Source organism: Strongylocentrotus purpuratus, unplaced genomic scaffold, assembly GCF_000002235.5.
Source record: "Strongylocentrotus purpuratus isolate Spur 01 unplaced genomic scaffold, Spur_5.0 spur5_scaffold_6, whole genome shotgun sequence".
Taxonomy (NCBI): domain Eukaryota; kingdom Metazoa; phylum Echinodermata; class Echinoidea; order Camarodonta; family Strongylocentrotidae; genus Strongylocentrotus; species Strongylocentrotus purpuratus.
In genome coordinates this window covers 18762462-18778763 of record NW_022145612.1, presented here as the reverse complement: position 1 = coordinate 18778763, position 16302 = coordinate 18762462, and the positions used below count along the sequence as shown (strand labels likewise).

Here is a 16302-nt window from a genome sequence, read left to right as displayed (position 1 = left end):
GTGAAGGATTCATCCTTTTTATGCAGATGCTTCTTCTACCATTCTTGACCAGAAGTGCGTTTCAAACTCAATGATATGGGCATCATCCCATTGAATGTTGTGTCCAGTGTTACGGGTTTGTTTTGCTACTTGCTGCCTAATCTGAGGGCTCTGTTGTGCTCTTTAAAAAGAGGACACAATAGGGGCAGCGCAATTTAAATATCAAGGAATGTATTAGAGTTTATTTCTAAAATGAAATGAAAGGGATATTTGACTTTCAAGAGCGACAAAAACTCTAATCCATCCCTTGAAATTTAAATTGCACTGCCCCCATTCAGTGTGCTATTTTCAAAGAGCACAAAAAGGCTTCAGATTGAAGATTCCATCTCATAAAATTGTCTATAAGAGAGAAAGAGAGCCTTATTTCTGAAATGAAAGGGCTATTTGACTTTCAAGAGCGATAAAAACTCTAATCCATCCCTTGGAATTTAAATTGCACTGCCCTCATTCAGTGTGCCATTTTAAAAGAGCACAAAAAGGCTTCAGATTGAAGATTCCATCTCAAAAAATTGTCTATAAGAGAGAAAGAGAGTTTATTTCGAGAGAAAATATGAAATGAAAGTGGCGATTTTACAAGAGCCCTTTCATTTCATTTTAGAAATAACCTCTCTTCCTCTCTTATAGACAATTTTCTCTCTTGAAAGTCAATAACCCTTTCATTTTGTTTTAGAAATAACCTCTTTTTTCTCCTAAAGACAATTTCTCTCTTGAAAAGGCTCTGCCAGGCCCCTCAAGCTCTGCCATGTTGTATGGATCCATTAGAAAGCAAAATAAGCCCACTCAATAATTAATATATATTAAAACGTCATAGCGATTCATCCAAATAAGAAATCGACGTAAGAGGCATTTTGAAAGTTTTAAGAAAATTCCTTCAAATTCCAGGATATTGGATGTTATTTTTTCAGGAAACTCTATTTAAACGAGTGGAAGCACTGGCGGTTCTGTTTTTTTAAACTGTTACAATTCTCCTTGGATCAGATATAGACCAAAAACAAGCCTCATTATCTTCAGTATACAAGTGTCATTTCGGACCTTACAGCTTTCATAGAAATCGCTTCTGGACCGTCAAAGAAAAAGTTTGAGAACCCCTGGTCTACGCATTATACACATCAGGACCAACTTGACAACTTGAAAAAAATTTGAGGGGGGTTCGACCCCCCCCCCCCCCCCCCCCCCCCGCGTACGCGCCTGCATGTGCATCCCTCTCTCCTTATTCCCTTATCCATCGTTACCGTCACTACCATTTGAGTAGGACCGGCCCCCTCCTTAATAACGACTCCCAAGCCATCAAGAATGACCCCATAATTTATAGATTACCATTCTGCCGTTCTTTGGAGGGGCCGGGCGCGGCCTTTTCAGAAGTGTTTCTACACTAACCTTTTCATGCACTACGGCTTAACTATGGAAGCGTTAAAGTGCCATTCTACTTGACGACATGACAAGATATTTCATCTTGTCAAGTCGACTTAATATCCCTATCATGTCGACATGTAAAGATATTTAACCTACCATGTCGACTAATCAACTTTTATTAGTCGACATGGCGAAATAAATTATCTTGCCAAGTCGACTTCACAAAAAGTTCATGTCGTCATGGCGACATAAGTTATCTTACCAAGTCGACTTCTAAAAAAATACATGTCGTCTTGGCGACATATATTATCTTACCAAGTCTACCCAAAAAGTAATGTCGACATGGCGAAATAAATTATCTTGCCAAGTCGACTTCACAAAAAGTTCATGTCGTCATGGCGACATAAGTTATCTTACATGCACCATCAATGGTGATCGTGAGGCGATCGAGGGACCGGGATCAGGACTAAAGTCACTAGACCTAGACTAGTCGACTGTGAATGAACTACACGTACGCGCGCTGCATGAAATAGTCGTCACACTACATATCTCGCCATGACGACATATACTTCTTGGGAAGTCGACTTGGTGAGATAATTTATGTCGCCATGTCGACATTACTTTTTGGGTAGTCGACTTGGTAAGATAATATATGTCGCCAAGACGACATGTATTTTTTTAGAAGTCGACTTGGTAAGATAACTTATGTCGCCATGACGACATGAACTTTTTGTGAAGTCGACTTGGCAAGATAATTTATTTCGCCATGTCGACTAATAAAAGTTGATAAGTCGACATGGTAGGTTAAATATCTTTACATGTCGACATGATATGGACATTAAGTCGACTTGACAAGATGAAATATCTCGTCATGTCGTCAAGTAGAATGGCACTTTAACGCTTCCGTACTTAACATAAACAAGCATGCTAAGATTTTTTTTAAAAGAAGCATAATTTCGACTCAGTTTCGCATAACCTAAAAAAAGGAATACGGCCAGTCACCCCTCCCCCCTCCCCTCAATGCATCCGCCTTCACGCACCCCCCCCCCCCCTTCCCCTTGTCTTTCCCTTATTCGTCGTTACTGTCACTAATTTTTAATGCCATTTCGTTGTCTTTCTTTCTCCCCGGCTCCTCTCTTCTTTTTCTTTCCTCTTTTTTGAACTCTCTCTCTTTTCTTTACTTTTTTGTTCTCTTTTCTTTTACCTTCTCCTTTTCCCCCCTTTTTTTTTCTTTCTTTTTTTCTTCCTCTTTTTTCCTTCTCAATTTTTTTGCGCCGCCAATAGGGGGGCCGCGGCCGTTTCGGCCCACCCCTGGATCCGCCACTGCTCATACATTTCATTTCTTACCTAAATAGATACGTTCTGAGTATTCTGTATTGGTGGTCGAACGTTGAATTTACTTCCTCATTTGCAGATGGTTCGCCATTTGCAATATGTGGTTTGTGAAATATTTCCAAACTCCTTCCTCAAATTAATAGTGTAAGTGGTACAATGTTTAGATCGGTATGGTTATTAAAAAAGAAAAAATAAACTTTGTTCGGGAAACGTTATTAAGTACAGGCGATTATGATTGAATCGTTGCCAAGCGAATCAGGTCAAAACGAGAAGAAAAAAAAACTGTTTATAGAAATTGAATTAGGGAAAGATACGCACGTATTGGCCATAGTTTACTAATTGACCTTCATTCTCCCATATTTTGTTTAAGTAAGTTCTTGAGATGAAGGGGATAATTTAAAGTAGTTCCCATATAAAGAAGAGATAATTTACAATTGTTCGGCATTTGCAATTTGGGGCTTGTTAAATCTTTCCAAACTGCTTCTTCAAATTAATAGTGTAAATAGTACAATTATTAGTTTGGTATGGTTTTTAAAAAGAAAAATGTAAATGTTCAGGAAACGTTTGTAACTACATTACTACAGGCGGTTAAGAATGAATCGTTGTCAAGCGAATCAGATCAAAATTGAACAGAAAACTGTCTATAGAAATTGAATTAGGGAAAGATACGCACGTAAAGACCTAACTTTAGTGACGGACCTTCATTCTCCCATATTTTGTTCAATGAAGATCTAGAGATGAAGCGGATAATTTTAAGTAGTTGCCACATAAAATGAAAAATAAAAATTGACGGCACCAACGATAATCAGAATAGAAATGAGCCCAGCAGCAGGCGCGTAGCCAGGGGGGCGGTGGGGGCGGTCGCCGGCCAAAAAAACGCCGGCCAAAAAAAAGAGAGAGAAAGAGAAGAAAAAAGTAAGAGGACGTAGGAAGAAAAAGGGAAAAGGAGTCGAGAACGGTACAACGAATCGTCTTCTTTCTCTAATAATTTAATGAAACGTGAAAGCTTCGCGCGAGAGGGGGGGGGGGGAACAGAAATCAGACAAGGATTAAGAAGTCGAGAACGGTACTTTGAGTCGTCTTCTTTCTCTAATAATTTAATGAAACTTCAAAGTTTTGCGCGGGAGGGGAGGAAACTGAATTCAGATAAGGATTAAGAGTCGAGAACAGTACATCGAATCGTCTTCTTTCTCTAGTAAATTAATGAAACGTCAAAGCTTTCGCGCTTCGCGCGGGAGGGGGACTGAATACAGATGAGGATTAAGAGTCGAGAAAGGTACAACGAATCATCTTCTTTGTCTAATAATACGTCAAAGCTTTCGCGCTATGCGCAGGAGGGGCGGACTGAATTCAGACAAGGATTGCGAGTCGAGAAATGTACAACGAATCGTCTTCTTTCAAAGCTTCCGCGCTTCGCGCGAGAGGGGGGAAACTCCCCCCTCCCTGCATCCACCCCCCTAGGTAGCGCGCTGCGCGCTCTCTTTAAGTGATTCGCACGCTTCTTTTTTCAGCGTACCGTTATCATCCCTACACTTTCCATATTTTGGTTTTATATGAGTGGCGCGGATCGAAAAAGTGCAAAAGGCGGGGGGGGGGGCTGACTGCCCCTATCATGGTAAAAACAAAAGATGAACTATTATCCTCATTTATTCATGATATAGCAAGAACGGTATGGAGAGGAGCATGCAGTTCCCCCAATGATAACAACAGAGGGCATAGTTGTAAACTGCACTAACTGATGATGGAAGCATGAATTAAATGAAGGATGCATCAAACTGAATGAGCTCATGCGAAATAAATCAGAATGGAAATGTATGAATAAATAGTCAATGGAAAATAATTACGATTGTTTTAGTATCTAATACATGTATATGCAAATGTTTTTGCGTCTAATAAAGTTATGGTGTTCCTGTTCTATATCATCTATATCATCAAGGTAACAGCATTGGCATGAACGGCAGAACCAGCATGGTGGTGGAAAAAAGCCTCTATGATGCAATACTACACCCCACACCCCTCCTTATAATTATGAACAATGCCCTTTCCTCATCAATACTGTGTGCCCTTCATCAAATGTAAAGCCAAATGCTGCCCCATTTAGATTTGCCCGAAAAGCAAATGAGAAGTTACCGGATAGATGTCCATACTTATTAAGTTATTTTCGATATTCAAGTTTCAAGACTCAAATTTCAAGTTTGATGTTTGAAGTTCAAGTTTCAAATTTTATATGTTCCACATTTTACAAAAGATTATAGACATACATAGAAAATATGAATTATATACATATCAATGCAGTATGAGCACGTCTCAATGATACTCCCTTCATATGATAAATATAGAATGCGAGGAACTTATTGAAAAGCAATGCTTCTATAATTATAGGTTCCTGGTAAAATAGACATTGTAGATGTAAAAAAAAATCGTAGTATTAGAGAAATACGTAATTTAGAGGGGAAATTTAAAACACAATGGAATAAGGAAATTTGTATACAAGTGCATTAGCACCAATACCCAGAGTCACCCGCTTAAAATGCGTAGTCACCCGAGCAATTTAGTTAAAAGCAAGGCACCGTTGAACGAATTATAATTACATGAAGGTTCAAGCTGGATAAGATTACTAGGAGAAAACCACAAAGGTAAATGTTACACAGTTTCCCGAGTGAAATGATAATTTTTAAGAGTTCAGAATAAAACCTTGTATACATCAGGCCGTCCATGAAAAGAGAATGCAAATTAGATTAGATAGTACTCTGAGAAACTTACGTAGCAACATGCAATTCGTTCATACGCATTCAATAGGTTTAGAAATAAAGTATTTTTTGTTAAATACAAGTCATTAATAACCGGAACATGCATCATTAATTAACAATTAAGATTAGCATTGGAGAAAAAAGGAAAAAGGGGGCAAACAAATGATATTACTAGGCATAATACATTAAAAGATCACTGGGTGTTCCTCTGATTCTCTCTACCCAGATTCCTCAGACGACAAAACTTTGCTTTCGATAACCGATGCTTTCAAACTAGTGGAACATTGTAAGAATTTCAGTTCCTAGAATTTAATTCACGTTGTGTTGCCGGTGTGTGACGGAAAAGTTTCAGATAACATACAACTTCATAATAATATTCCCATAAAATTGTGAGAAATTTGAGTGTATTATGGATGGTGACCGCGAAGTTTGTCACGTGACTGATGCAGCTTAGCCAATCAGTGAACGCTATTCACGTATTAATGAAGGTCACAATCCCCCCCCCCCCCCCCCCACCCCCCGCCCGCCTTGTACGCCCAGGGTCATTATATAACTGTTTGTAGCATGTTATGGGCAAGCAACATGCGTATTATCCGAACCCAAAATATCACCAGTGTGAATTTTTAAAAGTCAAATTTGAGATTTTCGATAAAAGTAGTCAATTCGGACTACTCATAGATCATCAATATCACAGAAAGAAAGTTTGACAATTAACGCTTCACCGACTTGTATATGGAAAATACATGGTCACGGCACGCAATATTTTGTAGCACTTTAATCACATGATTCGATTATGTTGCATTATTGTGTACTGTCATTGATGAAATTCTCAAAGGCCTGAGCTATTTGCAAGAGTCGGAGTTCGTTGAATTTCTTAGAAGTCAACAAAAGCCCGACCGGTAATCCGCCGAGACTCCTGGCATTGATAGTGATCGAAGGATGCCCCGTCAAATTCCCGGATGTGAGATTCGTGTCCATGTTTAGAGCAAATGCGATCGTTTCTGTATGAATAAAACATGTATGAATATACTTTACAGAAACAAAACAAAAAACTGACGTGGGGATGAAAATCTATTCTTTTATCTGGGAAACATGAAGGAATACTGTAAGAAATAAAAAGTACGACTATACAATTGCTGTTACCACAGTATATTGTGGTCTATAATCTAAAAATATAAATTGTGTCAATAAACGTCAGCGTAATGGAACTCCTATTTAAATCATCTCACTCACAGTGAGCCTATACAAGTTGTCATTATAACCAATATACAATGTATATTAAAAGAATATGAAAAAAAAAAAAAACTAGAACTAGAACGATTATTTGAATTACACAGTAAACAAACCCAATTCAACGAATAATTTATAGTTCTTTGTTTGTATGTTGTTGTTGTGTTTTTAATCAAATGTTACCTTTGATCGAGGCATTACGTTCCAACATGGGCGGGGCTGTGAAGGGAACCGTTGGCATGACAACCACGTCACAATCTACCAAGACATCATTAAATTCTTTTTCGAGTTGCCTCTTTAGATTCTGAGCCTTGCCGTACAAATGACAATAATTCTTCTTCAAGAAAGTGCCTTCTATTAGATGGGCCTGTTTTGGAAAAAGGAACATTTTTATACCAAATTGAAATGGAAGCGATTACATTTTACATCGACAAAGACTCAACTAATTTCAAACGTCGATTATAATATGAAAGAGCGGAAAGAGATAAATAGAGAGAGCACGGGGAGAGTTGGGGAGGGATGAAAGAAGGGGGAGTTGTAGAGAGAGAGAGGGGGGTGTTGGATAGAGAGAGAGAGGGAGAGAGAGAGAGAGAGAGAGAGCGGGGGAGATAGATCGAGAAAGGGAGTCGGTTGTTCATTTGCTTTCCTACTTTATTTATGGGATGAAGGTTCTTAGTATTGTGTTTAAGACGAGCTCCAACATCCCTCATCATACTAGTAGCATAGTATCCTGTGTGATGCAATCCAACACCTGAAAGAGAGAGGGGAAAATGTGACGAAGATCATAATCAGCTGATCATCAGGTAATGTACTTTGACAGAGGATACAATAATGCCTTAAGAGTTTTCTTCACATTTTGAAAGACATAATACAGAATGGTATCAGTACTGGGACATTGATAAAACTACAGTTTAAAAAAACCTATAAAATATGAACGAAATGGAAACCCGACTTATTAATGGACTAATCAACCGTTATTTCAATTTTAAGCGGGTAGCAAAAAATCATCTGGCTTTCGGGCGCCTTGTGATGTGTTACAAAATCAATTGTCCCGTGACGAAATCCATCTTTCTAACTGATTTTGTCTTGGAAAACTCATAATATCTTAACATAGAAATAGATTAAATGTATGTTCAATGTAACATCTATCTCAAATTTTGTTACAAATCGAAGATAAATAATAATAATAACAATAATATTCCGGTTTTATATAGCGCTTAATACACCGACGATGTCTCTATAAGCGTTTTACAGATATATATTATTACCCCGGTCATCGGATTCAGTCTGCCCACATACAATGTATGCACCTTCTCCTCTCCCTGGGGAGCATTGAATTGAATTGAATTGATATCTTTATTTATACACGGTTAAAAAAGCCCAAACAGTTACAAGACTGATTTCCATTGGGGCCGTGTGAAACAATGTAAATACATCGAATGAACATAGAAATGATAATGGACATCAAATGACATATTTAAAACAAACAAGAAATAATCAAGATAAATATCTAAAAAGATAACGATAGAATAGTACTGCCGAAAACGTATATTAATATGAATAACAATAATCATGAGTGTCCAAACAAAAGTACTGTATATATACTTCAAATTAAAATAGGTAATACGAATCGTTACTAGTGCATATAAACTGCCAGAAATGATATATACAAAATATAAAAAAGTAAAATGTGGCTGGCCAAGATACTGCATTATTACAATTATGGATATGATTACAATTTTATTTTATTTAAGTCAGTAAAAGAACACTTGAAAGTGAATTGAAATAACAAGCACAGCAGATAAAACTCTATTATTTAATCATTTTCGGATAAAATGAAATGAAACTATATTACATCATATGGAAATTTAAAAATACCCGAACAGATATATACACAACAATTTAAATTCAAACAACACACAAATGGACACATCAAAAATAAGAAGGAAACATTCGAAAGTTCATAGACATATTTGAGCATAGTATACTGTATATGATTATAAATTGGTTATTCTTTTAAGTCCTGTTGTGAAACTGTACTTGGTTTGTGCAGCTTGCAATTCGTGTGGTAGTGAGGTCCATAGGCAAGCGCCTCTGTACACAAATGTGCGTTTGGTACTATCCGTTTTAGGCTGGATTGTCTTAACACATAGATTGCCACTTCTCGTATTATATGGTCTTTCTCTAAACGAAAATGTATCAATTAGATAAGAAGGGGCTTTTTTATTAAGTATTTTGAAAGTCATTAAAGCGATATTTTCTTTCCTTTTCTGTTCAAGCGTATCCCATCCAAGTTTATTAAGGTTGAAGTGTCCCGATGAATCCCAAGGGGTATCATTTATTATTCGAGCTGCCCGATTTTGAATTTTTTGGAGATCATTTTGTAGGCACTTTCCACAGTTTCCCCATATTACATCACAATAGGAGAGGTGGGATAAAATCAATGCATTATATACTAATTTCAATGTATCTTTACCAACAATATTACGTATTGATTTTAACATAAACAATCCACTACTACATTTCTTTTGTACAGATTTAATATGGTCTGTCCATGATAGAGTTTCATCCATAATCACTCCTAAATACTTGCACGTAGTAACTCTTTTCAGAGGGGTTCCATCTATGTTAATATTCAAATTTGTATTACTAGCTAGTTTTAGACGATTTTTTTGTTCCTAGTACAATGTATTCTGTTTTATTTATATTTAAACTTAACTTATTGACATCAAGCCATTTTTTCACATTTACTAAATCTTCGTTTACCTTGTTTTCCAGTTCAGAAAAGTCATTACTAGCATAATATAAAATAGTGTCATCAGCATACATATTTATTTTGCAATTTTTTAGTATCAAGGGTAAATCGTTGATGTGCATAATAAAGAGAAGAGGTCCAAGGATTCCGTTTCTTCATTCCTTCACTCCATTTACTACCATGATCAGTTGACTCACTCACCTGCCGTCGTATATATCATATCGATTCCACCAATGTCTCCAATAACAGTACCAATGGCTATACCTGTCAGTGAAATATACTAAAAAATCAGGTTATTTGACTAAAATAAAATTCTCAAGAATTAACATAGTCGGCAAACATAGCTAACATATCATTTGGCCGACGAGGTTGTTTTATCCAAAGGAAAGATTGCAGTGTTTGAAATTGCATCGGGATATGGTAACTAAAACCCAGATGTCTTCATAAATAAAGATGCATTATTGAAGGGTAAGTGTACTATACTCTTACATTTTGACAAGAAAGATGAGCTCACACTTTACTAATATCACTGTTATAAGAGCAAAAGACAAAGTTTTCAGTCAAACAGAATGTACAGGTTTCAAGAAGTTTTAATTTGGTTTTTCAGTGAGTCTTCTGTTATTTTGTTTTACAATTTGCTTTTTTCCTTCTTATTTCAAACTACCAATTGTTTGGAATAAATACTCAACATGCTCACAGCCATCTTTAAAAAAATCTCTCATGATTCTTATAGGGTAAGGGAAACAATGGCGTAGCGTACGTAGGCCAAGTCAATAATAGGGCACTCTGGCAGGGCGGAAAGGGGTGGAGACACGATATACTAGCTCAAAGGGTCATCTCTTCGGGGGAGGGTGGAAGGAGATTCTATCATTTCAATTTCACGTTCATTATTTTCTCTTCTTCCCCTATATTCCTATTTCTCTCTAATGATTTTGTTTGCCCCCTGAACCTACGCTACTGATGGGAAGAGAAGGGGTGGGGGGGGGGGGGGGTCTCACTCGATTTGCGTAAAGGAATAGAGACTTCTTGAACATGAGCCCCACTTGATGAAGCAAACATGTCGATTGTTTCTAGAACCAGACGATCAACTTCTGGATTAGATCCTGGACTACCGAAACCTTCCTTCAAAACGGCCATTCGAATTGATTTCGGATCAAGCTCCTCCAACTGAATTGCAAGAAAAACAAGCATTATATTGTCCAGAGAACACTAAATTGATTGCAAGTCCTTACCTGAATTACTAACCCCCTCCTACCCTCGCCCCCTTTCTTAATCTTCAAATCAATTTATTTGACGCATATAACTTCGAATACACCTATGCACCTGAAATAGATGGCACCATATTGTCATAGTCATTCGAAATTTTGGTGATATTTCATGATTATTTTATCAAAAAGGACAACAAAAGGACGTTAAATTGAAGTTACGTGGGGAGGTATTTTTATATAAGTAAAACTGAATATGTTTCAATTGTGGGTAAACGTGGGGTAAAGGGGAAAATGTGAAATGTTATATGATTATTTGACCGTGTTTAGAAAAAAGTTGTTATTAATATGAGAGAGAGAGGGGTATTTAACGAAATGTTTCTATGATTTTGCTCATGGCCTTTTTTAAAGCTAATATAATACCCTGGAGAGATGAAATAGTTCCATCAAATAATATGTAATTTACGTTGAAGAAAGTAACATTCAGAGTTATGAAAATACGTCAAGAGATATCACATAATTTAAGTCATTATCAGAGGAATTATCACGTGGTGGTCCAAAGCGTTTTGACAAAAATGCATGTTGTATATAGCGGCATTCGAGGAATGTTTAGCTACGTTGAGCAAATTGTTTACCTGTTGTGAATAATAGGGCGTTTTCAAATCATTTCTTTGCCTGGCATCGTTCCCATTATCATAGCCGGCTATAACCTATAAATTGAGAAACAGAACGGCAATGAACACAATTTTTTTTCTGTCACAATAATATTTTTACCGCTCTTTACTGATCATGACAATAGCAATATATAGAGTAAGAACATATACATACACATAACTTTTATTTTTAATTTTATATACATAAACATAAATATATCCAAACAATTAAGAACACCTTAACAGGACGACACTACAGAATAAAATAGTGTTTCTCATCTATTATATAAAATTAAAAAAGCTTGGGCACTCCCAACAAAATGTTTTCCCCTCGTTTATTTTTTCTATCCAACATCTATCCTCACTCTTGTTCAGTCTCGACAGCACAACAGAATGACACAACAACAACCAAGAAAAAGTTGTTTTACTCGATACTACAATCTCTAGGGGGAGGGAATCATGAATATACCCCCCCCCCCTAAAAAATAATCTTAAAAAAAAAAACGAGCCACTTTAAACGTTTTCCACCATCTTTATTCCCATATGATGGTGGTTGTTTTCTCAGCCTGAAAGCCCTATGTAATATTTTGTTACGCCAGGTCCTCCATGCACGACCCCCCCCCCCCCCGCCCCCTTAATTTCAAATTTCAAAAGTTTATTGTATGATAATGCCTTTATATTTTGTTTGTACTTTTTTGTAACTTAGCTCTAAACATGATATACCTCTAGCAGCAGAGCACAGTCTTTAACAGTCCTTGCTATTGGTCCCAAGTGATCAACGACAAACTCCCTGGATACTGCCCCTGTGAACGGTATCAAACCAAAGGTCGGTTTTAAACCAACCAATCCACACCAACTAGCTGGTATCCGAACCGATCCGCCTTGATCACTCCCGATTGCCATGTCCACTTCATTTGTTGCCACCTTCAAAAGAGAGAGAGAAAAAAATATATAATTCGTCACGAGAAATGCTGCCCTATCTAAGTTTGCCCGATAAAACATATGTGAACTAACCACAAAGGATTATTGTCCATACATCTTGCTTGTCGATATCATGGATTACGTTTAATTGCGGTGTGAAGCATTAGAGGAGTAGCTACGGGAAGAGAGAGAGAGGGTGGGGTTGGATGAGAACAGAAGATGATAGGACCCCTTGTCCCTCCCATGAAAGGCGATCTTGTTAAATCGCACTTAATTTACGGAGTAAGAACTGTATCCCCTAGGTGAAGACGTATCGAATTGGAGGTGATGGCGACGTTCAAATGCCAAGCGAATGGTTCTTACTTCAAAATATGTTACAAGTGATAGATATAGAGGGTATTATTAACCTACCGTAAATGATGAACAGCAACAAATCATGCCTGACTATTTTTTTCCGGAATCGACCATCCCCCCTACTCCGTTTACAAAATCCTCGATCCGCCCCTGATTACTACACACTCACCAACACTGCACATCCCGAGCTTGAACCGCCAGCGCAGTGACGTGGGTTAAGGGGATTCGTGACTGGTCCTGTTCCACTTGTATGGCTGTTCGCTGAATTACACAATTCTTCGCATGTCGCTTTCCCAAGAATGATTCCCCCTGTCAGAGCAAAGCAAACAAACGTGAAAATAAAGATATCACAGGAATGTAATAAAGAAATGACTAATTGGACCTGGGAGGTGTTGCATCAACAAAACTTGAATCTAACACCAGGGGCGGATCCAGCCGGCGGCAGGGGAGGGGGCCCAATTCTTGAGAAAATATTTAGCGGCGAAATAGCCGGCCGATAATTCGCTCAGTGGGGGGGGGGGGGGGAGGGGTAGTAAACACTAATTTTTTTTTGGCCCTCAAAAATTTGAAAAATTGCATCTCCCCCCCCCCCCCCTCCTTGAGCGTCAGGGGAGGGGGCTTGGGCCCACCGCCCCCCCCCCCCCACTGGATCCGCCACTGCCAATACCACATAACACCGGTGCAAGTTTCCGATCTACCTTAGATCGATAGGTATCCGCAGCCAGAGCCATCTATACACAGAGTTCGGCCAACTTGGTTTCAGTATTACAGCATGGCGAATATTCTTCTATTTCATAGTGGCTTAACAAGGCAGTATTCGTTATTATACGCCGAACTCAAACCGAGATGGCCAAACTCTCCCAATCATCAATGGCACTTCCTGCAGCTTACCTTCGTCTAATACCCACGTGACCACCGTAGCATCAAAATCGGGAACATATCCTTCAAGACCACTGAACCCGATCTTCATCGGGATTCCCGCTACAGCAATAGAGTCCTTGATTGCAATACGCTTTCCTGATAAGGTCCCTCTGTCTGCTCCTGTGATTCTGCATTTGTAGTACCTACAAAACAAAACAACAAAATATGTAATTGAATCAGAAAAGAAGACGTCTATAATCTCTTTAGGAGTCAGAGTGGGATTCATAAATACCTTTGGAGTTGAATCCACTCAGACCCATAGTGGAGTCCACTCCAAATTAAAGTGGAATTCACTCTAAAGTAGCAGGTGCAATAACTCTTTGATCGGTATCTGATTAGGAGGAGATACTCAGTGAGTTTCACCATATTGCTCCGGTTGTCTCATTTTCGCTCGCTGGACGTATATAGCAGACGACAATCTGCGGATTAGACGACACTTGGTAGTGAATTTGTATGTGAGATTGATTTGCTAAATATAAAATACAAGAACATTTTCCATATCTTTAAACTATCATTGATATCTGATAATTAAACAGTTATTAAAATAAACCTACCAAACTACATAATACAATAAAATACTTGACTTAAAGTAGGGGAGTTTGATGTGGTGCACAATTGCACTCCTCTGTAAATAATCGAGTAGTCCAGGGCGATCATGAATATTCATGTTTTTGCTTACCTCGGCAAAATGTTTGCCTATCTTCAATGGAAAAATTACAGTGGAGGGTTGGATGAAATGGACATAATGAACCGATCAGAACTGATCTATTATAATTCATGCTTCTTATCCTTCGTGTGCTTGACCTAAAACCTTACAATTGCTTGGCAAACTGAGTCCAAAGTTCGACTTGTTTCACATGTGTTATATAGGCAATGGCGAGCTTGCAACCTATTTTGATCAAATTACGGTGGGTGAACTTTCAAAAGTTAATGGGACATGAGGGTTCCAATGAAAGAGCTAGTGATAACGTACGTCGGGGTGGATGTGCTTTTTGTTTAAACAAAAAATGAATTTTTAACGATTTCTTTGGTAAAATTCCATAGGCTAACATGTTAGGCTGCTGACTCTGACGATAGGGGGCGTTGTCAAATGAGACTAAACGGAGCTATATGTTTGTGTACTTGATAATCTTCTAAACATCCATTCTGTGTTGATATTTGAACATTGAATGTGAGGTCTTATGAAAATACACTAATTGAAATTGCCTTGATTACATTTCTTGAAAGTCTTTGCGATGGGGTTGGTAGAAAGAAGCCTTGATATCTTTACCATGCATTATGAGGGCTCTCTTCCCTTGAAGGTCGGTAACCCGGAGTTCGTGTATACTTCACCGGTAGACCGGGTTCGACCAGGTCATCGAGTTGGTTCATCATCTCCAAGGAGTCGTTGATGACTGACTGATATTCTTTGAGCACGGTACTCCCTTCCAATCCGAGATTGAGCTCGGCGGAGATGTCCTCTAGTTCCTTCATCGTCGGTCCCGTGACCATCGGGGAAACGTATATAGGATCTTCTAAGATTTAAACGACGAGAAAACGCAGTGGTTTTGAATATAGATTCAAGATTCAAGATTCAAGATAATTTATTGTCATGTAAAAAATACATAAAATTTGCCTTCGGACATAATTACAAAATTACAAAAATCATTAGTATGGACTTAAATAACGTCTAATGCGTGTTGCCTACTGGGCTTCATTTGCTGTCTTGTGACGTACTGCATTAGCTAGAGCGAAGAATTAAAATATTGCTTAGATTTATTTGTTTAGTTAGAGGGAATATTATGCAATCGAAAAGATGCCTAGTGTACATCAGAATACATCCACGACGTTTCTAAGCGCTAAACAAAAAGGTCGTGACATTAGGTTTACTCCTGTCATCATATCGGAATCTGTCTTGCGCGCTCACAAAACATGTAAATTGTTATCATCATACTCTTAGTCATAATTTAATAAGCGCTCCAAATACAAGCATTCGCTCGCGCACTGTCTTGCACTAGCACATAGAACATTAATAAAACGTTTCACAAAAGACATACACTTACATAATATACAAATTTACACTTAACGCATTTCATTGTATGCCTTATGAAGTGATTTCCTTTTTTATGTGGCTTTTATAATTAATTCATTGTCGATTATATGTTTGGTCGCCCATACAGTGCTTATACAAAAAAGTGTACCCAACTTGGTAGCTCCTATAATTAAAAATTCATACCCAATATGACTTTGAAATGTATTTCAAGATAATGAGTATTATTTTCTGTCAAAATTTATGATACCCTATTCATAATAAATATTGATATATGATTCAAGGTCACATAGATTTATAGCTTTATAATTAGAAGTTACCAAAGTGGGGTACACTTTTTTACCAATTAAATTTTAAGGTAGAAATTTGCAATCTTAATCAGTGGGTATCTGGCCTAACACATTATAAGTGGTCACAATCTTAAAGCAATCAATCAAAAGTTCATGTTCAAATACAAGTCGCTGATTCAAATATTTCCTCTTCTTTATCTGTGCGAAATTTGGGTGTCATCTTCGACAGCATGATGACAATGGATATTCAAGTGAAAAGAATTTGTCAAAGTGTGTTTTCCCAGATAAGTAATGTCTGGAGTATCATCAGGAAGGTTCTTTCAGATAAGGCAGCTGCTGTAAACGTTCACACATTGATAACCTCACGTTTAGATGGTGGAAATTATTTGATTTATGGCATATAGCTCAACAGCATTTAAGGACATTACAATATGCTCAGAATTCTGCTGCACGTATTCTTTCAAGAG

At 37.8% G+C, this 16302-nt stretch overlaps 2 protein-coding genes across 2 annotated transcripts; both read right to left on the bottom strand.

Moving 5' to 3' along the window:
• Positions 1-6234: 6234 nt before the first annotated feature.
• On the bottom strand, positions 6235-7982 carry LOC105443271 (amidase-like). Its single transcript, XM_030972961.1, has 3 exons — positions 7358-7982; positions 6891-7074; positions 6235-6478 (listed from the first exon to the last, which is right to left on the bottom strand). The coding sequence occupies exons 1-3, from the start codon at positions 7418-7420 to the stop codon at positions 6279-6281; spliced, it is 447 nt and encodes a 148-aa protein (XP_030828821.1). The 5' UTR covers positions 7421-7982; the 3' UTR covers positions 6235-6278.
• A 1673-nt stretch (positions 7983-9655) lies between these two features.
• LOC105443268 (amidase-like) lies at positions 9656-15007 on the bottom strand. The gene is made up of 7 exons (XM_030973387.1): positions 14787-15007; positions 13487-13659; positions 12765-12904; positions 12044-12244; positions 11216-11377; positions 10461-10629; positions 9656-9726 (listed from the first exon to the last, which is right to left on the bottom strand). The coding sequence occupies exons 1-7, from the start codon at positions 15005-15007 to the stop codon at positions 9656-9658; spliced, it is 1137 nt and encodes a 378-aa protein (XP_030829247.1).
• Positions 15008-16302: the final 1295 nt, after the last annotated feature.